The following is a 24,427-nucleotide window of genomic DNA, read 5'->3' as shown; positions in this document are numbered from 1 at the left end:
GCTGGGCTGTGCTGCAGCTCAGCCCCATCCTGGCAGGACACATGGATGCAGATGGTCTTGTGCTGGGCCCCTTCCTAACACCCCCTGCAGCCACACAGCTCCCCTCAGACCGGAGCCATGGAGCATCCCCCCTGCATCCTCTGGGACAGGATGCTGCCGACAGCCGCTTCCGACACATTTCCATCCTCCACCGTCCCTCTTTTCCTGCTTTCCCTTTCCCCGGCAGACCTCCTCCAGCCACGCTGCTCCTCCTGGGGAGCTCCGAGCTACTCCCGCACGGGATGCTGCTCCCAGCACGGTGGCACAAAGCTGTTCCCACCTGCTGGTCCTGCTGCGCGCTCGGATGGCACCCAGCGAGCCCTGGAAAGGGAGCAGGAGGCGCTGGGTTTACAGCCCTGCAGCAGGGCTGGAGTCAAAAGCCGCCCTGGAGTTCCATGAAGGAGCCGACGCCGGCCAAGAGAGGCTGTGCTGCGGCATCCCAGACACGCCAGCTATTCCCTGGGCTGTCCCGGGAAGCTATTCCCGGCAGGAATGGGCTGCTGCCCAACTCAGGCTCTGTTAGACTCATCGAATCCTTTCAGTTGGAAAAGCCCTTTTAACTCACCCACTCCAACCTTCTCCACCTCTACCAAGGCTGGGGCTGAGTCGTGTCCCTCAGCACCACAGCTCTGCCTCTCTTTTTAAACCCCTCCAGGGATGGGGACTCCACCACCTCCCTGGGCAGCCTGTTCCAGTGCCTGAGCAGTCTTGCAGCACAGAAATCACAGGCTCACAGGATGGCAGGGGTTGGAAGGGATCCATAAAGATCATCAAGTTCAACCCTACCTGTCAGAGCAGGACTATACAGTCTAGCTCAGGTAACACAGGAACACATCCAGACAGGCTTTGAAAGGATCCACAGAAGGAGACTCCACAACCTCTCTGGGCAGCCTGTGCCAGGGCTCTGGGACCCTTCCAGGCAAGAAGTTTCTTAAATTGTTCCTAATATCCAGCCTAAAACTCCACTCATGCAACTTGAGGCCATTTCATAGCTTCATAGAATGGTTTGGGGTGGAAGGGACCTTAGAGATCATCCAGCTTCAACCCCCCTGCAGGGACATCTCATCCACAACCTGGCCTTGAACACCTCCAGGGAGGTGGCATCAGGCTGGAGGTGAGGAGGAAGTTGTTGAGTATGAGAGTGGTGAGAGGCTGGAATGGGTTGCCCAGGGAGGTGGTTGAGGCCCCATGGCTGGAGGTGTTTAAGGCCAGGCTGGCTGAGGCTGTGTGCAGCCTGCTCTAGGGTAGAGTGTCCCTGGCCATGGCAGGGAGGCTGGAACTGGCTGCTCCTTTTGGTCCCTTCCACCCCTGACTGATTCTATGATTCATCCATAACCTCCCTGGCCAACCTGTTCCAGTGTCTGCCCACCCTCAATGTAAAGAATCTCTTCCTAATCTCTAGTCTAAGCCTACCCTCTGCAAACCTCAATCCATTTCCTCTCACCCTATCACATACTGTTGGGGAGAAGAGACCAACCCCCACAGATGCAACCCCCATCAGATCCATGGGGTGAAGCCCAGCTGGGGATGCCCGGGAGCGGAAACACAGAGCGAAACCCTCTCACAAGGATCCCCTGGCTGCTTTTCCCAGCCACAGACATGCTGGCAGCTGGACAAACCCCTTTTTAGCAGCATCTAAAGCCCCTTCCCCCCTCGCTGGCCACTCAGCAGAGAAATTTCTGGTCTCCTCTGTAGCATTTAATTAAAAGTTAACAGGCGCTTTTAAAACCAGGAGCCCGCTAAGCAAACCCTTTGTTAGAGCTTAATTATATCCCTGTTCCTTGCTGCAATATAACATCACCACAGCCAAGGGGAGGGGGGGAGAAAAGAAGTCCTTGAGGAAGCACAGATTTATGCCTCCCTCATTCCCAGAGCACGAGCAGCTACTCCAGCTCCTGGAGATGGCTCCGATAAAGCCTGACCCCGCACGCCGCGGAAGGATGCTGACGTCCCGCAGAGACTGCCTGGGTCAAAGCCTTTTGAGGGCTTGAGTGGGTGCTGGCATGACCCCCAGCTGCTCAAGCTGTCTTGTTTCCCCCCCCCCTGCCTGCCACTGCCAGCATGGGTTTGGAATCATAGAATCATAGAATGTCAAGGGCTGGAAGGGAGGTCCAAAGTTCAGCCAGTCCAAGCCCCCTGCCAGAGCAGCAGCACTCAGAGCAGATCACACAGGGACACAGCCAGGTGGGTTTGGATATCTCCAGAGAGGGAGACTCCACAGCCCCCCTGGGCAGCCTGTGCCAGGCTCTATCACTCTCACAGGGAAAAATTCCTCCTCATGTTTCCATGGAGCTTCCTCTGCCTCAGCTTCCATCATTGCCTCTTGTGCTGGCATTGAGCATCCCCCAGCAGAGCCTGGCCCCAGCCTCTGCCACTCACCTGCACATCTTTATCAGCACTGCTGAGGTCACCTCTCAGCTCCTCTGCTCCAAGCTCCCAGCCCCAGCTCCCTCAGGCTCTCCTCCTAACAGAGCTGTTCCATTCCCTTCAGCATCTCTGTGGCTCTGTGCTGGACTGTCTCAAGCAGTTCTGTGTCTCTCCTGAACTGGTAGGCCCAGAACTGGACACAGTACTCCAGTTGCAGCCTCACCAGGGCAGAGCAGAGGGGCAGGAGAACCTCTCTCTACCTACTAATCACAGCCCTTCTAATCTGCCCTAGAATGGCACTGCCCCTCCTGGCCACCAGAGCACATTACTGGCTCATGGTCAACCTCCCATCAACCAGGACCTTCCAAATCCTTTTCCCCTTCACTGCCTTCCAACAGATCAGTCCCCATCAATGTGCAATCCAGACTCAGAGTCTTCCTTAGAATCAGAGAATGGTTTAGGTTGGAAGGGACCTCAAAGCTCAGCCAGTTCCAACCTCCCACTAGAACAGGTTGCTCAAGGCCTCACCCAACCTGGCCTTGGACATCTCCTGGGAGGTTGTGGAGCACAGAAGCACAGAATGTGATCTTTGATCACATTCTGTGCTTCTGTGCTCCACAACCTCCCTGGGCAACCTATGCCAGTGTCTCACCACCCTCACTGCAAAGAACTTCCTAACATCCAGTTTCAATCTCCTCTCTGCCACTTCAAACCCATTCCTCCTCCTCCTGTCATTACAAACCCCTGTCAACAATCCCTCCCCAGCTCTCCTATTCCTCAAAAGAAAGCTGCATTTTGAAGTGCTGAGACCTGAGGAGTGCAACTCAGGGTGCTGGATGTCAGCAGGGGATGATTGCAATGAGCAGCTCCAGCATCACATCCCCCTGCTTGCTCCTCATGCTCATGTAGGTATAGGGACCAAGGAGCTCAGCTCCACGTCTCTGTGTGCTGGGAGCCCCAGGAAGGATGCTCAACAGAGAGGAAAGCTGGTGAACAGGTCTGGTGAGGAGCAGCTGAGGCAAGTGGAATTGTTCATTATGGAGGAAAGGAGGCTGAGGGAAGACTTTTTGGCTCTCTACAGCATCCTGAAAGGAAGTTGGGGCCAGCTGGGTCTTTTCTCCTAAGTAACAGGTGAAAAGACAAGGGACAGTGGCTTCAGGTTGCACCAGGGTGGGTTTAACTTGGAGATCAAGAAAATCTTCAGCACTGGGAAAAACTGCCCAGGGAGGTGGTAGAGTTCATATCCCTGGGCATGTTCAAAAGAGGTGCAGACATGGCACTTTGGGACATGGTTTAGTGCCCACAGTGTTGGGTTGATGGTTGGACTTGATGACCATAGAGGTCTTTTCCAAACTCAATGACTTTTAGTGATGTCCCTTCCCTCCCTGGAGGTGTTCAAGGCCAGCCTGGATGAGGCCTTGAGCAACCTGGGTCTGGAGAACAACATGGGTGGGTGAGGAGCAGCTGAAGGAGCTGAGGGTGTTCAGCCTGGAGAAGAGGAGGCTGAGAGGAGACCTCATTGCTCTCTGCAGTTCCCTGAAAGGAGGCTGAAGTAAAGGTTGGGCTCTGCTCCCTGGTCTCAGGTGATAGAAGGAGAGGAAATAACCTGAAATTGTGCCACGGAGCAACAGATTGGAGAGGAGGAAAAATTTCTGTGCTGCAGGAGTGGTCAGGGACCAGAACAGGCTGCTCAGAGAGGTGGTGGAGTCCCCATCCCTAAAGGGGTTCAAAAAAGGTGACCATGGTGTTGGGTTGAGGCTTGGACTTGATGACCACAGAGGTTTTTTCCAACCTTAATGGATTTTAGTGATACCAGACACAGAGCAGCACAGGCAAGGAAAAACACTCCCACCTCCCCCATCCCCCTCCATGGCACTGATCTTGGAAGGGAGAGGAGTAAAAATAGGTAAGGATGGGACTGGTGCTGCCTGCCTGCTGTAGGCCAGGGTCAACCCCCAGGCTCTGTGACCAGCACATTCCCAAACCAAGCACTGCTGACACAGCCACAACACCTCAGACTCCAGCACTATGGGAAAGGAGAGCAAAGCTGTTGTGTAAAGGAGTTAGACAAGGCTGATGTAATCACACCAGCACAAACACCTCTCCACCATGCACCCACCTCCCAGCAACGTGCCCACTGCTGCCAAAGCAGACAGAATTCCCTGCCTGAGCATCTCCCATGGCAAAAGACCTCTGCTGCCACTGCTGCTCTTTCACACTGAGCTTGGGTTTTGCAGCACTGGCAGCAAAAGCCCAGTCTGGGTTCCCACCTGACCAGTCCTGCCTGTCTACTTGCCCAGGTTGCTGCTGTGCCAGTTCAGTCAGGACTGGGCTGCACAACCTGAGCCAGGCTGGGAGCCTGGCAGGGGCAGTATGCTGGGCAAGGGATGAGCTGAGCCTCCTCTGCACCCCACCGTGAGGAGGATTTGGAGGAGCATTCACACTGGGCTGAGGTGAGGGGGGTGGGCAATGACCTGCACCTCTTGCTGGGGAGGGTTGGGTGGCTCTACCAGCCCACACCCACTGACTTCACTGCTCCCCACACCCACCCCATAGTTTCCAGATGTAGCGACAAGGAAGCGGCGCTGAGAGCGACGCAGCTCAGTGCGTGCGAGAGATCACAGATAGGGAGGAGGAAGAACTCCCAGCACCCAAACTGGCCACTCCAGCACTCCCCCACCCCCCCTCCCCAGGAACAGGATGTCCCCGTGCCACATCCCTGCTGGCTCCCAGCCGGATGCCCTGGGTGCTGGGATCCTCTCACACCTTGTTTTGTGCTGGTGCCCCTTTAATTTGCTGCCAGATCTGATGGCCCAGAACCCATCTGCGTGAGCTCACCTCTTTGGGTTGCTGCTTTCCGGCTTGCTGCTGCGTCAATAGCTGCAGGTGAAGCTGCTCCTGTTGCTTCTTGTAGTATTCCTGCAACTGGGAGGGATGGGAGGGGAGAGAGCAGCCTGGATTAGCAGCAGGAACATCCCGTTCGCATCTCCCTCCCCGGCACTACCCTGTGCCCGCTGCCAGGCTTTGCCACAGCCATGCCAGCTCCTGGCACCCTGCCATCGGGGCAGGCTCTTGGCAGCAGCTGAAGAGGGAAAGCACCCAGTGAAGGAGTCATGGCTGCAGAAGAGACCTTGGCCACATGCTCCTAAAGGCTCTGGATTCCCCCAGCAAGTATAATCCCCCCAGCACTGCCAGTGCCAAACCTGCTGCTCGTCTTTGTGCCAACCACTTTCCCTGTCTTGCTGCCACCAGCCCACCTGGGAACCTCCACTTTTCTCAGCCTAGGGAGAGGGGTCACAACCCCCAGTCTCAACAATGTCCATGTATCCTGGGGATTTGACAGCTGTACTGGCAGGGAATCGTTTCCCAGGGGGACAGTAAACACCAGGAGGTGAGTGAGCCCTTCCAGAGAAGCAGGCTCAGGTGCTCTGGCACCTAATGCAGTGCTTCTAAAGTGGAGAAACCTCATTTTGAGCAGAGTAGGACCCTGAAACCACCCTTGGCAACAAGCCTTGTGAGATGGGAACTGGGAAGGAGCTGGCAGCAGCCACAGCCCCTGGTCTGGCTGGTGCAAACCCATGGCTGCTGGGGCTCAGACTTGCATCCCCCTTCACAGACAGCACAGAAAGCAGGGACAACCCCAGCTCCTCGCAGCACCCAGCGTAAAACAGAGGGCTTTGGTGGGCTGCAAAGCAGGGGAAACCTGCCCAGCCACCAGCCACCAGCCACCAGCCACCAAAGAGGGTCCCAGTCTGCAGAAGGCAGCGCCAGGACCTGTCGGTGTTGAGGCCAAGCTCTCCCCCTGGCCCCTAAATAAACTGTCGGTGATGGATTTGCCGGCTGCAGGGGATGGGGAGGGGGTGGAGGGGGGGGAAGTTGTGCACAGAGGCACGGGGAGGTCAGCGAGGCCCCTTGCAGCCCCCTTCCCAACCAGCCCAGCCTGTAGCCTGGCGCAGGGGCTCAGGAATGCCCCTTTGGATGCTGGGATGCCTTTATCAGCTCCAGGCTGACAGAGCTGACAGCAGCAACTTTGCTTTTGCTGCCCGGGGAACAGGTTTGGAAGGGTTGGGTGTTTACCCCGAAGCCAATCAAAGGCAGGGCTCTGCAGCGTGGCCGAGCCCGGCCGCAGGAACATTGGGTCAGGGGTGAGAGGTGTGATGTTTGGTTTGCTTCTGGTGGAGAATTCGAGCTATTCCGGCCTGCGTTGTTTAATTTGCAGTCAAACGTGTTTCTTTATCCGGCTCCAAAGAGGCTCGGGAGCAGGACCCACCCAGGGTAGTGTTTACCCTTTGTTCTTTCCCTGGGGCCAACCTTGAATCCTTATCAGGGCTGTTTGGAGTAAACAGGTACTGGAGGCAGGAGGAAGGGTGTGGAGGATGCTTGTGGGATTTCTCCTTCTCTCCCTCCCGCTGGCAGGAGGTGTTTACCCAAGCAGCCCTGTTTTGTTTCGGAGTTGAGGTTTGGGTTTCTTTTTGGGTTTATTTTTTTCCCTACTTTCTTCCTCTTTTTTCCCCCCCTCCTCCTTCCCTCCCTGTTCTTTTTACATTTGATGGAGTGCTCTGGGCCGACGAGAAACAAACTCAGGCACTGAGGTCTGGAACTGGACCCAGACACCTGCCACGGAGGTTCTGCTTGGGATCTGGTGAGCCAAGAGCATCCGTCCTGACCTCCAGCTCACTCCAAGAGCTGAGCAGCCCCAAAGCAGCCCTTGCACAGGAGCTTTCTGGGCTTTAAGACCCTGACTCACTTTTGCTGAGCAGCCCCAAAGCAGCCTTTATACAGAAGCTTTTGGGGCTTTAAGACCCTGACTCACTTTTGCTGAGCAGCCCCAAAGCAGCCCTTGCACAGAACCTTTCTGGGCTTTAAGACCCTGACTCACTCTTGCTGAGCAGCTCCAAAGCAGCCCCTGCACAGGAGCTTTTTGGACTTTAGGACCCTGACTCACTTTTGCTGAGCAGCCCCAAAGCAGCCCCTGCACAGGAGCTTTCTGGGCTTTAAGACCCTGACTCAAGCAACCATTGCACAGGAGCTTTCTGGGCTTTAAGACCCTGACTCAGTTTTGCTGAGCAGCCCCAAAGCAGCCCCTGCACAGGAGCTTTCTGGGCTTTAAGACCCTGACTCAAGCAACCATTGCACAGGAGCTTTCTGGGCTTTAAGACCCCGACTCAGTTTTGCTGGCCTTGTTAGCACCCACAGCTCTTTCATCGCTTGGTGCTGGATGTGCTGGGAATCCCCAGGGAAATATGGGGGAACAGCAGGAGCCCAAGGAGGAAAAGACCTATCTGCCTGCCTTCAACAAGCTCCAGCCCTCAGGAACACCAGTGGGAAATCTCTTGGCTGGCTGCAGCCAAGGCACAGCCAGCCCAGGAGCAGCCTTACCTGTTGCAGCATTATCGCCTGCTGCTGCTGCAGGAGGGCCTGCAGCTGGGGCGGGGAGAGGATCTGCTGCATTTGCTGCGGTGTGATCATCTGTGGGGACATCATGGCCACGGACACAGGGACCTGTGGAGAGACAGAAGATGGGACCATGCCCAATCCCAACCCTGCAAAACCCCTCTCAAGCTGCCTGCCAGCCCTAGGCTCTCCCAGGGTACCCACCGTGCCCTTCATCCCTGTGTCACCTTTGGGTGAAGTCTGCAGCCAGGGCTGGGGACATCCCAATAGCACAGTGGCACTGGCACCTGGTGAAGCTTCCTAACCCATGAGGCCACCTCACCCTGAGGGCAGAGTGCTCTCTGTCCCCAGGGGTCTTCTTTAAATGCCATTTGGCTGGGAGCATTGGGCATCAAGGAGAGCCAACAGCACGTGGGCAGCCAGCTCCAAACCACAGCTCCCTCCCCTCCTGTGGGCACGGGAAGGTGCCAGGCACCCTTCTTCCCTGCAGGTCCTGGAGGATGCAGGGAGGAGGAAAGACAGAGGGAAGTGGGGAAGATACCAATCACCCGAATCGCTTTGCAAAGCAGAGCATCGAGGAAGCCTTTCTACAGACACATCAAAGCTTTACCTCCAGTTGACACCAGTAACTCACCTAATTACCATGCCAAGGGGAGGGAGGGCTGGGAAACCCTGCCAGTCCCTGCCTCTGCTTATCATAACTTGGGTCCACACCCCCACGGTGAAGTGCTGGAGAAGGTGTCAATGATGGATCCCAGCCCTGCCAGACCTGCCCAGGTGGAACAGGCCATCAAGAGCTGCCTTGTCCCAGCCCTCTGCTGATCCCACCATCCCAAAGCCCTTCCCAAGGCTCCAGGCAGGACTGTGGCTCTGCTGTAACTTAAGAACCTTTCCTGCAGGCTCCCTTTTCCTAGGAAAGCAGATGAACATTGCTGGTTGGGAGCCAGTGAGCCAATGGTCCACCAACCTGCTCCTGCCTGGAAGCTTCACCTTTAAGGTCATGCAGCTCTTTTGGACTTGATGACCTTAAAAGTCTCTTCCAATTCAGGAAAAGGCAACTCCTCAGCATGTGGGATGTGGCAGAGCCAGAGCCAGGCTCCTGGTGCAAGCTAAGGACACAGATTTGAACCAAAGCAGACAGCTTCCCATCCTCTTACTCCAGGATCTCCAGACCTCAGAGATCAAAGGACAGAGAAACAAAGCAAACAGCTTCAGAGCACCCAGCACAGTCCAAATGAAAGCTCAGTACCCCCAGCAACGACCAAATTACCCAGTATGGAGCTGCTGCCCACCCTAGGGGGTTGCCTCCCCACCCTGGCAGGATCCAAAGCAGGGCTAAGACCCCGAGGACAGACCCACGCAGTCCCTCCCATGCATGGTGGGTGCCCAGATGGGCTGGAGCAGGCTGACCTTCAGGAGAGATTGCAGAGGCTTATCTGTTTGCTCAGGCATTTGGCTGGAGGGAGGCGTTGCAAAGGGGCTGAGTTTCATTTGTTGCCGAGATTGCCCCCCCCCCCACCCCCAGCTCCCTTCGTGTCAGTTATTGATTAATTGCTGCCTGTTCACACCCAGGAGCTGCTGCTGAGGCACCTTCGACTGCACCGCCTGAGCTGGTGGTGGAGGATCAAGAGGCTGTGGGAGCATCTCCTCCCCCTCTACACTGCCCTGCTGAGGCCACATCTGGAGTATTGTGCCCAGTTCTGGGCTCCCAAGTTGAAGAAGGACAGGAGAACTACTGGAGAGAGTCCAGTGGAGGCTATGAGGATGATGAAGAGACTGAAGCATGTCTGATGAGGGAAGGCTGAGAGTCCTGAGGCTGCTTAGCCTGGAGAAGAGTAGCCCAAGAGGCATTCTGATCAATGCTTGTAGATATCAGAAGGGTGAGGACAGGATCTTTTGAGTGTTGTCCTGTGATAGGACAAGAGGCAACAGACACAGACTGGAACCCAGGAAGTTCCACCTCAACATGAGGAGAACCTTCTTTGGTGTGAGCTTGACAGAGCCCTGGAGGAGGCTGCCTGCAGAGGTTGTGGAGTCTCCTTCTCTGGAGACTTTCAAGACCCTCCTGTGTGACCTGGCCCAGGTGATCCTGCTCTGGCAGGGGCAGTTGGACTGGATGATCTCCAGAGGTCCCTTCCAGTACCTACAACTTTCTATGTTCCTCTGTGATCTGTGAAGGATTGTGTGGTCCTGCCCTGGCAGGGGGGTTGGACTCGATGATCTCCTTGGGTCCCTTCCAACCCCTAATATCCTGTGATCCTGTGATCCTTGGCAAGGACTTGCACAGCCCAGCAAGGGCTCTGCCCCCACAAAGAAGAGCTTCACGTGGGAGAACTCAAATCACCCACCATGGTGGCACCAGCCTGGGTGAAGAGCTGCTGTGTGGGCAATCAGGTGCTCTCAGCCAGCTGTGCAAAGCCCTCACTGAACACCTGGGGAATCAGAATCACAAAATATAAGAGGGCTGGAAGGGACCTGCAAAGCTCAACCAGTCCAACTCCTCTGCAGAGCAGCAGCACCCAGAGCAGATCACACAGGAACACACCCAGGTGTTTGGATATCTCCAGAGAGGGAGACTCCACAGCCCCCCTGGGCAGCCTGTGCCAGGCTCTGCCACCCTCACAAGGAAAAATTCCTCCTCATCTTTCCACGGAACCTCCTCTGCCTCAGCTTCCATCACTGCCCCTTGCCCTGGCATTGGGCATCCCCCAGCAGAGCCTGGCCCCAGCCTCCTGGCACTCACCCTTCACATCTTTATAACCATTGCTGAGGTCACCTCTCAGGCTCCTCTGCTCCATGCTCCAGAGCCGCAGCTCCTCGTAATGGAGCTGTTCCATTCCCTTCATCACCCCATCCCTTAATCACCCACCATGATGCCACCAGCCTGGGTGAAGAGCTGCTGTGCAGGCACTCAGGTGCTCTCAGCCAGCTGTGCAAAGCCCTCAGCGAACATCTGGAGAAGGAGGGAAGCCGCTGAGGACGAGGCCGGGCGGGCGAAGGCGAGCGGCGTTTGCGAGCTCGCCGCTAATTTCCCTTCGCCGATTCATCAGCTGAGCCAACGTGCTCGGAATGAGAGCCCCTAATTAATTGCTCCTCCACATCCATCCATCCATCCATCCATCCATCTCCCTGCCCCCACCCCCCAACTACGGCAGCAGCCTCCCCTACCCCCTCCCAGCGCCGCCCAGCCTCTCGCACACGTTCGCTGGCATTTGGCAAACGGGAGGCATCCTAATTACCGGCGAGTTCTAACACCTTCCATTTCTCGCCCAGCGGACTGACACCCTGTCAGGAGCAGAGAGAACTGCCAGGGGTTTTGACAACACTAATTGCCCCTATAATCTAAAAACACAAAGGAGAGGCGATTAGTCGAGAGGGCCTCGGCTCTCGATCCGACACGAGGTTTTCACAACGTTACAAGAAAACAAAAGCGAAGCTCTTTAGAGTTTGATGGCTGCTAACAAAAGCAGAATGATATTTTCATACAACCTTTGGCGGCATCAAATGGCTTCTTCCCCCCTCCCCCCTTCCCCCCACGGTGTTGGTTTGGGTTTTTTCCCCCTCCCCCCCCCCCCCCCTTCTGTTTTTTCTCTTGGTTGTTTTTTTTTTTTCCTCCTCTTGCCTTCCGTGCTTGGATGCGGAGCTGATGTGAGGGAAATGGTGAGCGAGGTGTGGATGGGGGCCGGAGGTGTTGTGTTCTTCCTTGGAGGTGTTCTAAGGGAGGTTGGGTGGGGGCTTGAGGAAACAGGTCTAGTGGAATCAGAAAGGTTGGAAAAGGGCTCTGAGATCATCAAGTCAAATCATCAACCGAAATCATTCTATGATCATCAAGTCCAACCATCAATCCAACTCCATCATGGCCACTAAACATGTCTTGGAAGGTAAAGTTGGTACTTTAAGATCCAACCATTTATGATCATCAAGTTCAACCATCAACCGAAATCATTCTATGATCATCAAGTTCAACCATCAACCCAACACCACCATGGCCACTAAACCATGTCATAGAATCATAGAATCTACCAGGTTGGAAGAGACCTCCAAGATCATCCAGTCCAACCTATCCCCCAGCCTTATCCAGTCAACTAGACCATGGCACCAAGTGCCTCATCCAGTCTCTTCTGAAGTGACATGTCTTGGAAGGTAAAGTTGGAACCTTAAGGTCCCTGCTAATCAAATCATTCTATGATCATCAAGTCCAACCATCAACCCAAATAATTCTGTGATCATCAAGTCCACCCATCAACCCAAATCATTCTATGATCATCAAGTCCAACCATCAATCCAACTCCATCATGGCCACTAAATATGTCTTGGAAGGTAAAGTTGGTACTTTAAGATCCAACCACCTATGATCATCAAGTTCATCCATCAACTGAAATCATTCTATGATCATCAAGTTCAACCATCAACCCAACACCACCATGGCCACTAAACCATGTCCTGAAGTGACATGTCTTGGAAGGTAAAGTTGGAGCTTTAAGGTCCCTTCTAATCCAAACCATTCTATGATCATCAAGACCAACTATCAACACAAACCAAAACCACTCTATGATCATCAAGTCCAACCATCAACACAACTCCATCATGGCCACTGAACCATGTCTGGAAGTGACATGTCTTGGGAAGGTAAAGTTGGAGCTTTAAGGTCCAATCATCTATGATCATCAAGTCCAACCATCAACCCAACTCCATCAAGGCCACTAAACCATGTCCTGAAGTGACATGTCTTAGAAAGTAAAGTTGGAGCTTTAATGTCCCTTCCAATCCAAACCATTCTATGATCATCAAGTCCAACCATCAACCCAACTCCACCATGACCACTAAACCATGTTCTAAAAGGTGAAGTTGGAACTAGATGAACTTTTAAGGTCCCTTCCAGTCCAAACCAGTCTATGATTCCATGATCATCAAGTCTGATCATCAAGTCCAGCCATCAACCCAACTCCATTATAGCCAGTAAACCAGGTTCTGAAAGGTGGAGTTGGAACTGGATGATCTTTTAAGGCCCTTTCCAACCCAAACCATCCTATGATCAAGTCCAACCACCAACCCAATACCACCATGGCTACTAAACCATGTCCTGAAGTGCCATGTCCTGAAAGGTAAAGTTGGACCTGGATGATCTTTAAGATCCCTTCCAACTCAACCATTCTATGATCATGAAGTCCAATCATCAACCCAGTGCCACCATGCCCACTACACCATGTCCTGAAATGCCATGTAGTGAAGGGGTAGCTGGAACTGGATGAACTTTAAGGTCTCTTCCAACCCAAATCATTCTGTGAAACTGGTGCTGAGTCTGGTGAGGGTCATCTGGGTTCCCACTCCTGGCTGAGGTTGCCACAGAGGGCAGGAATTTTCTTCAGTAAAAGGAGAAATTCTCATTTCCAATAAGTTTTGCTCCCTCTGTGGCCATTTACCCCCAGTACCAGCTGCCAAGGAAGTTGTGGTGCTGCCAGCAGCTGGCTCAGCCCTGATGTGAGGCAGCAAACCATAGCACTGAGGTGCTGGGCTCTGGTGACAGCCACAGCTGCCTCTGCTGCTCCCCCAGCAAAGCAAGATGGGGATGGAAAGAGGGCACCTGCTGGCAGCTGATCTGCTAACCTGGAGGGGACAGCATGGGTGCTCCCTGGCATGCTGAAGAGCACAGTTCAGTCCTGGCACTCCATGGAGTGAAAGCTTCCTTGTGGCAGGGTATGAGGCCAGGCTGGCATCCCAGGATTTTGGGCAATGATCACCTTAGCATCTTCGACGGAGGTGGTCACAGCCACCAACAATCTGAGCAAGAGCCAAAGGGCATCAAGCAGAGCAGCATGGGGGTGGGGGACAGGTTGGTAGGAGGGCTCAGCAGTGCCCAGCTGCCTGCTTTCCATCCCATCCATCCATGCTTCGGTGGTACCAAGGTCCCTCCCCAGGTGCAAGAGCAGCTGGGGTCAGTCCTCACACGCGGCGCTGGCATCGCACCCAGCACATCCTTCGGGAAGCAGGTCCCAGCAGCCAGCCCTGCAGCAGCGACTGGTCCCCAGCCCCCAGCCGCCGCGTCAGGAGCTGGCATCTGCCAGCCAGCGAGTCAGGAAGGCTTTGACTCAGCGCTTGGCTGGCTGCCACCCCACAGAACTGCTTCCTAACAGCTCTGGCTGCCTCCCGCAAGGGCCTGGCGCTGCGGCTCCGGCCGGCGAGCAGCCTCTCGGGGCACCGAGGGGGGTGATTTGCCAGGCGGTGCCGGTTGTAATCCCTCCGTGCCAGAGGATGGGGCGGACACGGCTCAGCAGGCAGCGGGTGGAAAACGAGACAGGGATTACAGGGGAAGCTCGGCCGAGAGGCTCTGCCAAAGCCAGCTGAGCCAAGCGGGATTTGGCTGGGTGTAAGGCAGCGGGCGGGGGAGCGAGGCTCTGAGTCCCCTTTGCCTTAGATGTGATGGCTCTGGGGCTTAGCTTTGGGTTTGTTTGGGTTTTGGTTGCTGCTTTTTTGTTTAATGGGATGCGAATTGCAAGTCCCAGCCATGAGGCAGAGCAGGGAAAGCCATGGCCTGACAGCCAGACTTGGCTCTCAGCACTGTGAGGACTGCCCTTGCAGGGAGGGCTGCCCTGCCCTCCTGACCTCCGCGGCACCAGGCTTGGCACAGCAGCAGGAGCAGGGACATCCCCCCCCTGCCCGGGCGTGTGAGTGAGCCTGTGGTGTGCACAGCCTCAAAGCATACCTGCACTCATCTTCACCTCCCAGCCACGCTGCCACCTTGCCACACGCTGCCACTGCTGTGGGAAGGAGCCTCTCTAGGTCCACCCCTCAAATCACAGCATGCTTTAGCTTGGAAGGGGCTTCAAAGATCATCCAGTTCCAACCCCCCTGCCATAGGCAGGGACACCTCCCACTAGAACAGGTCGCTCAAGGCCTCCTCCAACCTGGCCTTGAACACCTCCAGGTAGGGAGCACTCATCTCCAAACTCTTGTCCCAGCCCAGACCTTGTCTGTCTTGGCCTGGAGGGGCTCTGAAGTGGGGAAGAATGAGCAAACCACTCCCCACAGTGGGTGCACATCAGCTGCCTGGGGTGCTGGATGCTTCCCACGGAGCCCAAGGAGCTGCACATCCTCATCCTTGATCCAGTCTGAGAGTTTAACTCTCAATTAGAAATAGCAGCAAAGGAGCCTGGGCTGTTTTCCTGGGTGTTAAACACCCTTTCATTTCCAAACCCAACAGGAACAAATCAAGGGAAGCAGGGAACTGAAGAGGGAAAACTAAACCCACCAAGAGCAGCTGATTTCAGGGGCAGGGGATGAGCAAAACCCACTCCCCCCAGAGCACCTGCTTCTGGCTGCTGCAGCTGGAAGAGAGCAAACCCTTCACTTGGAGCCTTTTGAGCTCATAGGCAGGGCCAGGCTGTGCTCAGCAGCTCCAGGCAAGCTCCAGGACTCAGCTGGCTCCAACCATCTGCAAGAGCTTCCAGTGCCTGGGGCCAAGCAGCGGTGCCACTCACAACACTGCCACCTCAGCCATGATTATATACACTTGATGGGTGGCACAGAGCCACCAGAATGCTGCCCAGCCTCTACCCCCTCTCTGCTCACACCACGTCGTGCCTGAACCTTAACAAGATAGGACAGAGATGAGGACTCAAAACCTACCCAGGGCCAGGGGAGAAACCCAACCCAGGCCTGTAAAGGAGCTCCAACTCCATGTGCCAGGCTGAGGTTTGAGGCTGTGAGGTTATTTTATGACTATGTTGAAAAGCACCAAAGGAGAAACTACCCCGGGTGGGGGTTGCAGGAGAGTGGCACAGGGTGAGCAGGCGAGGGGGGGGACCAGCATAGCTGTGTGGGGGACAAGCAGCCTCTGCTGTTCAGCTGCAGGCAAAGAAAAGCAGGAATCAATCCCTGGTGTGTTCCCCCTGTGTGTGCACCCTCGTTAGCTCAGCATGCCCTGCCAGGGAGGCACTAATCACAACTAATTGGGCTGCAGGTCACTAGAAGTTGAAAGGGAGCTGGCTGGAGGATGCTGATGGCAGAGCTGATGGTGGCCTCGGAGCTTTTGTTGGCCTCACAGACCCTTCTTAGGCTGAAGGTGAGCTGCTGCCCCTGGGCATCACCCAGGCAGGACTGCCAGGGGAAAAGGGGCACAGGCTGCTGGCACAGCTGATGCACTCTGCAGTGCAGAAAGGACTCGTTGCTCCCCCACTAATCTGCAGTGCTGCTGTGGGTGTCACCGTGGTGGTGGCAACGATGGAGTGGGAGTTTTAGTTTGAAAAACAGGGGGCTGAGGGAAGACCTCATTGATGTCTACAGCTACCTGAAAGGACCTTGTGGAGAGGTTGGTGCTGGTCTTTTCTCACAGGTAAATGGTGATAGAACAAGAGGGAATGGCCTCAAGATGCCACTGGGGAGGTTTAGACTGGATGTTAGGAAAAAAAACATTTTCCCAGCAGGAGTGGTCAGGGATTGGAATGAGCTGCCCAGGGAGGTGGTGGAGTCACCAAGCCTGGATGTGTTTAAGGCTTGTTTGGATGTGGTGCTTGGGGATAAGGCTCAGGGTGCACCTTGCAGAGCAGGGTTCTGGGTTAGACTTGGTGACCCTGAGGGGCTTTTCCAGCAGCAGTGTTGCTGCGTTTCTGTGGCAGTGGCTAGGAGCTGGCAGACCTGGGGGGCTCCAGGAAGGAGGAAGGGGGGGGGGACAGGGGATGGACAGAACTGCTACAAGTTCAAATGGAAAAACCCAGCACTGCACGAGGCCAGACGGACAGGCTGCTGCTGGGTGGGTTTTTTTTTTCCAGGAGAGGGAAGGCAGAAGGGTTGGTATTGATCTGTCTTCATTACCCATTTCACTCGAGTTTCAAATCAACAAAATACACTTTTCCGCTCCGCTGCCCTCCCCGCCGCGGCAGACAAAAGAAAAGCAATTTCCCGCAGCTTGCTCCAAACTCCTCTCCCCTTCCCTCAGCACCCTTCAGCCCCGCTCCCATTCCAGAGCCTTTTGAACCTCAGCGAGTCACTCCCACCGGCAGCTGGGAGGCTGAGCTGGGGGAAGGACCCGAAAGAGGGCACGGTGCCTCCAATGCCCCAGCACCAAGCATGGGGGGTGCTGACCTGCCAAACCTGCTCCAGCACCAAGCACGGGGGGTGCTGACCTTCCAAACCTGCTCCAGCACCAAGCACGGGGGGTGCTGACCTTCCAAACCTGCTCCAGCACCAAGCACTGGGGGTGCTGACCTTCCAAACGTGCTCCAGCACCAAGCACGGGGGGTGCTGACCTGCCAAACGTGCCCCAGCACCAAGCACTGGGGGTGCTGACCTGCCAAACGTGCCCCAGCACCAAGCACGGAGGGTGCTGACCTTCCAAACGTGCTCCAGCACCTCCTGCCGTGGGCTTTACCAGCAGGGTCCTGGGAGGGATCCACTGCTCCTGATCAGTCTCATACAGGAGAGGAGCAACAAAACTCAAATCACAGAATGCACTAAGCTGCAGGGGATCTTCGAGTTCATCCAGTTCCAACCCCTCTGCCATGGGCAGGGACACCTCGCACTAGCCCAGGTTGCTCAAAGCCTCATCCAGTCTGGTCTTAAAACACTTCCAGGGATGAGGCACCCACAGCTTCTCTGGGCAACCCATTCCAGCGTCTCCCCACCCTCACAGGGAAGAGTTTCCTCCTGACGTCTCATCTAAACCCAGCACTTCGTTGGCACCTGCCAAGTTTCTGATAGCTTCCGAGAGGCAAGGAGAAATAAAAAGAGCACTTGAAAATGCTTCAGGGTGGGAGCGTTTGAGCATTGCTTTTAGACGCAGCTGCAACTCGGGTGGCAGCTCTGAGGTTCTCCACACTCCCCCTCCAGGCATCGGGGAGGACAGAGCGCTCCTAACAAACCCACCCCAAGGTCCTAACCCAGCCCAGCAGCTCCTTGTTTGTTTTCAAGCTCACGCCGCTGCCGAGTGTCGTTAACATTCCTGCTGGCTCAGTGCCCCACAACCGTCCTGGCCCCATGAGCAGGAGGGCAGGAGCTGCTTGCTGCCGACCCAAGCGCAGGGGCTTGGGCAGCATGGGGAATTCACAGCACCCCTGGGTGCTGGGGCTCCTGCTCTCTGCCTGCACCGGGGCCCGATTGCATCGGGTTGGAATGGAGCCTCAAAGCTCATCTTTTCTGACCCTCCCTGCACTCAGCAGAGCCATCTCCAACTACAGCAGGCTGCCCAGGGCCACATCGAGTCCGACCTTGAATGTCTCCAAGGAGAGGGCCTCAATCACATCCCTGGGCAACCTCCAGCTCACTTTACCTGGGACTGGGAGCCAGGAGCTGAGGGGAGATCACTGAAACAGCTTTTCCCCAAAACACCCAAGAAAGAGGCTGCCTGGGGGGGTGTGTGTGGGGTGTGTGTGGAGTCTCCCTCTTTGGAGATATGCAAAATTCATCTGGATGTGTTCCCGTGTGATCTGCTCTGGGTGATCCTGCTCTGGCAGGGGAGTTGAACTGGAGGAGCTTTGGAGGTCCCTTCCAACCCCTGACATTCTGTGACTCTCTGATTCTAAACGTGGAAAACTGTTACATTCCCACAGCTGTGGGTCTGTGGTGCAGCTGCATATCCACAGGCAAAGCCCACAGCGGGGAGTCCAAGCTGGCACCTAAAAGGGCACCTCAAACACTGCAACAGCCCCCCCCAGCCCTGTCTGATTTGCCCCCTCTCTCCCCAGCCAGAGGCTGCTGCGCCAGGACCCAGCCTTCCTGCTCCTCCTCCAGCCGTCCTGGCCAGTCTCATCCACACCACTGCCTTAGATAAACTTCCTTTCAAAGGAGCCTGCTTAATCCTCTATCTCCCCTCGGTCAGATCCTGCTCCAGCTGCCGGCTGGGCTCGGGGAGCCGGCGGGGGGAGGAAGAGGCCGTTCGGTGCTGAGTTATGAGCTATTTCTGACTCACGTCTACAACTTTCACAAGTCCTTTTGCAACGCAAGAAGGGAGGAGGGGAGAGGGAAGCAGATCCAGCTCGCTCCGGCAAAGCCGCCGGCCAGATGGGCAGGAGAGAGAGCAGGAGCCAAGAGGGAACGGGATGGGAAGAAGGGCAGCAAGGGAGCCAAGAGCGCAGGCACCACAGCTGGCAGCAGTGAGGGGTGGGCAGCAGAAGTGCAGGCAGGAGAAGAGGGGAAGGCAGGCAGGAGAAGAGGGGAAGGCAGGCAGGAGAAGAGGGGAAGGCAGGCAGGAGAAGAGGGGAAGGCAGGCAGAAGTGTGGGCAGAAGTGCAGACAGGTAAGAGGTGAGGGCAGATCAGAGGTGTGGTGAGGGCAGAAGCGCAGGCAAGAGACAAGAAGTGGGCAGGGGCACTGGCAGGAGGAGAGGTGCAAGGAGGGGCACAGATGGAGGAGGAGAGGTTCGAGGAGGGGCACAGATGGAGGAGAGGTGCGAGGAGGGGCACAGGTGGAGGAGGAGAGGTTCGAGGAGGGGCACAGGTGGAGGAGAGGTGTGAGGAGGGGCACAGGTGGAGAAGGAGAGGTGCGAGGAGGGGCACAGGTGGAGAAGGAGAGGTGCGAGGAGGGGCACAGGCAGAGGAGGAGAGGTTTGAAGAGAGGCACTGGCAGAGGAGGAGAGGTGCGAGGAGGGGCACAGGTGGAGGAGGAGAGGTGTGAGGAGGGGCACAGGTGGAGGAGGAGAGGTGTGAGGAGGGGCACAGGTAGAGGAGGAGAGGTTCGAGGAGAGGCACTGGCAGGAGGAGAGGTGCGAGGAGGGGCACAGGCAGAGGAGGAGAGGTTTGAAGAGAGGCATTGGCAGAGGAGGAGAGGTGCAAGGAGGGGCACAGGCAGAGGAGGAGAGGTGCGAGGAGGGGCACAGGCGGAGGAGGGGCACAGGTGGAGGAGGGGCACAGGTGGAAGAGGAGAGGTTCGAGGAGAGGCACAGGTAGAGGAGAGGTGCAAGGAGAGGCACAGGTAGAGAAGGAGAGGTGCGAGGGGAGTGGCACCGGCAGAAGGAGCAAGGGCAGGGGCAGGAGGGGCAGGGGCACAGACATGTGCCCAGAGGAGGGGGCCAGGCCCGGGGTACCGGAATCTGCCTTCAGCCTGGCCGCCTTTGTCCCGCAGCGGTTTCCATGCACTGACTGCATTTCCTTCCTGCCAGCGCCGCTGGAACGGAGCCGCTTGTGCCGCAGGAGCCCCGACCGAACCCCGCTGCTCGGCTCTGGCTGCTGCTTCCCATCCCGGAGAGGCAGCCAGGAGGGGAGTCCCCGAGCTCCGCCAAGCCCACCCTAGTCCTGGCAGCACCACGATGGCTCTCGCTGCTGGTTGAGAGGTTCAGCCGTGCCTCAGCTCGCTCAGCTGGGAGAGGAGCAGGTGATTGCCCTTCCCAGCCCTGGCTCTCGCCACCCTCCTGCTGCCACGCTGCTTCAGCCTGGCACAGGCAAGACCTCCAGCTCTGAGAGCGCTTGTGCTAATTACTTTCCTTTGTTAATTAAACCCACGTGGCTCTAATAAGGTAACCTGCTGTTCTCCGATAAATTTAATTAGCCTGAAGGGAGAGCCCCTCCGCACAGCCATTTAAATTGTCACTTTCCATCGCCTGGGCTTTGCTTCTTCCTGCCTCCTCCCCCTCCTTCCAGCTCCATGTTCCTCTTCTGCTCCTTTTCTTCCCAGCTTTGGCCCTTTTCCTTAGGTGCAAGAGGGCAGCAGGTGACCCAAGGAGGAATGCCCCCACCCCTATGGCAGCATGATGCCAGTCAAGGGTGCTGCACCCACCCAAAGCCCCATTTTCCTGCCAGTGCCACAAACCCTGCCCCATGTGGGTCTCTGTCCCATCCCAATTGCTGTGCCATATGTGGAGGACCTGCCCTAGGACTGGCCCTTATTCAGGCCCTGCCCTCCTCTTGCAGCACTCAGCATCAATCCTGGGGTGCCCTGACCCTGGAAACTCTGCACCTGCCTACCCAAAATGATGTCCCAAGCTGTAGTGGCACATGGTGACCTCTCCCTGGTCCTTGCCTCACTCCTTCAAGTGACCTATTCCCACTGCATCAGCCAACAACAGGGACCAACCCCCCCTCCCCCCCAAAATAAACCCAATAAAGTTCTGGGAGTTTCCAGGGAGATTTAATTCTTTGTGGGCTCCTGCTGTGGGCTTCACCCATCCCAAAGCCCAGAGGTGTTGGATGTTCTCATGGGCACCTTCCCACAGCACCAGTCTGCAGCTGAGCCCTTCCCAAAAAGTGGGTGGGGGGAGGATGTGAGGAGATGGACACCTGTCCTGGGGCTCACCTGCACCGCCGGCTGCTTGCCCTCATTGCTGCTGGGGGAGCTCAGCCCCGTGGCCTGCTGCAGCAGGAACTGGCGTGCCACCTGGAGAGCCTGCAAAAGAGACACAGTGGGGTGGGCAGGAGGAAGGCTGCCCTCTTCCTCCTCCCTCCTCTGGGCACGTTCCCCCTCCAGCTCCCCGGAGCAGAGACCAGACACGGGGCTGGCTGCAGAGATGTGGTGCTGAGGCTGAAAGCTGTGGAGATGTGGTGCTGAGGCACATGTCTTAGTGGGGACCAGGCAGGGCTGGGTTAATGGTTGGACTTGGTGATCTTAAAGGCCTCTTCCAACCAAAGCCATTCTATGAAGGGCAGGCTGGATGAGGTCTGGTAGAAGGTGTCCCTGCCCACGGCAGGGGGGTTGGAACTAGATGAACTCTGAGGTCCCTTCCAAACTGATCTGTGGATCTCAGAGGTCTTTCCCAACTTCATTGATTCTATGGATATGCAAGCTGAGCAAAGCAGCTTCCTCCAGGAGCTGAGAGCAGGAGAGGGAATCAAGAAACCCCACAAGTCACAGAATAGAATCACAAAATGGGTTTGGGTCAGAAAAGACCTTTCTAAGACCATCGAGTCCAACCCTTCACCCAGCGAGGTCACCACTAAACCATGTCCCTCAGCACCACATCGCCCCAGCTTTGAAGCTCCTCCAGCACCCAGTTGCTGCTCCCAGCCCCACTTCCTCCTACACTCCTGATTGTTGCTTTTAAGGAATTTCCACCCCCCCCCTCCCCTCCCTTCCATGTTTTCTGGATCCCTTTCAGAACAACCAGGCCATTGTAGCCCTGCCTGCAGGCCAGGTCTGCGTCCAGCCCCGGCGCGGGGTCAGAGCCCGGCTCAGCGGTGCTGCCAGCGGCACGGCTCTGGCTTCCTGGCTGTCATCACCCCGGCCATAAATCACTGCTCTGGCTTCCAGGAGGTGGCTGCACGCCCTCGAGAAAGGGCCACTTGTTAATTCTCCACATTTCCAGCTATAAAGAAGAAAGCCCCCAGCCCCTGAGCCGCCTCTCCAGCCCTCCCTGCCAAAGCTGCTTTGCCAACCAGAGCGGCTCTGCCCGTGCCGTGGAGGCATCTTGGCACTCAGCTCTGCTCCACTCAACCCTTTATGCTCTGCTTCTCAAGGAACACCTCTGGCAGCCTTAAAACAGAGCACCCAAGGGAATGGTCTTGAGTTGTAGCAGCTGAGGTTCAGGTTGGCCAGGAGGAAGTTCTTCACAGAGAGAGTGATTTGCCATTGGAATGGGCTGCCCAGGGAGGTGGTGGAGGCACTGTCCCTGGAGGTGTTCAAGAAAAGAATGGATGAGGCACTTGGTGCCATGGTCTGGTTGACTGGATAGGGCTGGGAGATAGGTTGGACTGGATGATCTTGGAGGTCTCTTCCAATCTGGTTGATTCTATGATTCTAATTTCTTCCCCAAGCTGGGCTAGTGGGAGGTGTCCCTGCCCGTGGCAGGGGGTTGCAACTGGATGATCTTCAAGGTGCCCTCTAACCCAAACCGTTCTATGATGTTGATAGATTACCACAGAATGATGTGATAGATGCTGATAGAACAGCACAGAATCATCAAGACTGCCAGATCCTGACCCCCAGAGTTGCCCCACACCCACCACCTCTTCCTGAGCATCCCTGGTCAGCTCCTGGGGGGGTGCTCAGAAACTGCATAACCACTCACAAATCCACTTCATCCACACGATGGAAAACTCAAATCTCAAGAAGACAAAGGTGGCAATTTGCTGCTGGGAATCACTGGTGGTAGGAACCCATGGTACAAGTGGCAGAGCTGCCACAGCCCCAGAACAAGATGCTTTCCTCCATGTCCCTGCTGTTAGCAGTAATAGGTGTGCATGGGTAACATGCACACAAAACCCACCTGACAGTTATGACAGCTCAAGGTCTGATGTTTTAATTACTTTGGGGAATGAAAACAGTAATCCCACTTAACAGCCAAGGGTGAAAGAGTTCTATCAGTGGCTGCTCAGCACCAGCAGAACCAGCAGGTTCAAGGCACTCACCTGAGCATGGGTGCTAGACAACTGCCTGCACCCTGTGGGTGCTCCCCAGCTGCCTGAGCTTTAGCTGTTTTTTAACCCCCACCTGTTTGGCAGAGGTTTGCATGGATTTGGTTTCTCCAACTGAAACATGTGAAATTTTTCCATTGTTTCTAAGGATCATCTCACAGAGGTGACCCACAGAGGCAGGTCCCTGCCCCAACCCAACATAAATGAGTGCAGGAGGTATGGAAAACACAGTCAAAGAGGGGGAAAGAGAAGAGCCACAGTGGCAGAGCCTAGAAAAGTGCCAGACAGAGCTTCTCCCAGAGATGAACTTTCTGAACAGACTCTCAGTATGGTGGGGGGTTGGAAGGGACCTCTGGAGATCATCCAGTCCAAGCCCCCTGCTCAAGCAGGGCACCCACAGCAGCTTGCCCAGGATCACAGTGGCCAGGGGGGGTTGGAAGCTCTGCAGAGGAGATTTCACAACCTCTCTGGGCAGCCTGCACTCTCCCAGCAAAGTTTCTCCTCCTTTTCAGGTGGAACTTCCTGGGTTCCAGTTTGTGCCCATTGCCCCTTGTGCTGTCCCTGAGCACCACTGAGCCTGGCCCCAGCCTCTTGCCCTCCACCCTTTAGCTCTTGCTGAGCATTGCTCCAATCCCTCTGGAGCTGCTCTTCTCTTGGCTCTCAGCCCCAGGGCTCTCAGCCTTTACTCCTCAGAGCTGCTTCAGGCTCCTCAGCATCTTTGAAGCCTTCGCTGGACTCTTTCCAGCAGTTCTCAGTCTCTCCTGAACTGGGGAGTCCAGAACTAACCCAAAACTTCATCTGTGGTCTCACTAGAGCAGAGTAAACCCAAATACTGCCTGGCCTGCAGGTGCCCCCAAGCCCCCAGTGCCCAGCTGGCTCAGCCTCACCGCCGGCTGCCCGCCCCACACCGCCTCTCAGGGGGGAATTTAATTCACTCCCCGCTGGCTCTCTCACTTTGTTGTGCTCTGAAGCACGAAATTACAAGATTTACAGGGGGGAAAAAAAAATGACATGGCCTTACAATTGCACACAGAGGCCTCTCCACAGCACCCCAGAGCTGCCCCCTCCCTCCCCACCACCCGGCAGCGATTTCCACTTAAGCCCAACCTAAGCTGAGCTCAGCCTGCGAGCGAGGGATGCTCTGGCTGGTGGTGCCTGAGTCTGCAAACCTGTTGCATGAGGCAGGTGGAGCCTCAAGAACTGAATTTCAGGCTGCAGAAGTCCCTCTTAATGGGAGCTTGGTACTCTCAGGGTGGGAAGGCAAAACCTTGTCTTAGGGAACAGCATGGAACTGTCACCCACAAGCTCTCCTTAGGGCTTAGCCTGCAAGCAAAGGCTGCTCTGGCTGGTAGT

At 55.9% G+C, this 24,427-nt stretch overlaps 1 protein-coding gene across 5 annotated transcripts in view; it reads right to left on the bottom strand.

The window, feature by feature from the left end:
- The window catches only part of FOXP4 (forkhead box P4), a 96,065-nt gene that overhangs the window by 24,275 nt on the left and 47,363 nt on the right, over window positions 1-24,427 (bottom strand). For 3 of the 5 annotated variants that reach the window (XM_064173636.1, XM_064173639.1, XM_064173638.1), the window contains exons 3-5: window positions 21,021-21,110; window positions 7,786-7,908; window positions 5,245-5,331 (exon numbers count right to left, since the gene is read on the bottom strand). In XM_064173636.1, coding sequence (XP_064029706.1) covers window positions 5,245-5,331; window positions 7,786-7,908; window positions 21,021-21,110 — 300 coding nt within the window. The remainder of the gene's footprint in view (window positions 1-5,244; window positions 5,332-7,785; window positions 7,909-21,020; window positions 21,111-24,427) is intronic. The other 2 variants (XM_064173640.1, XM_064173641.1) reach the window with 1 other exon arrangement.

The sequence above is a fragment of the Pogoniulus pusillus genome, chromosome 39 (genome assembly GCF_015220805.1).
Source record: "Pogoniulus pusillus isolate bPogPus1 chromosome 39, bPogPus1.pri, whole genome shotgun sequence".
Lineage (NCBI taxonomy): Eukaryota > Metazoa > Chordata > Aves > Piciformes > Lybiidae > Pogoniulus > Pogoniulus pusillus.
The sequence above is the reverse complement of the archived record's forward strand: the minus strand, read 5'-3'. Positions and strand labels throughout refer to the sequence as shown.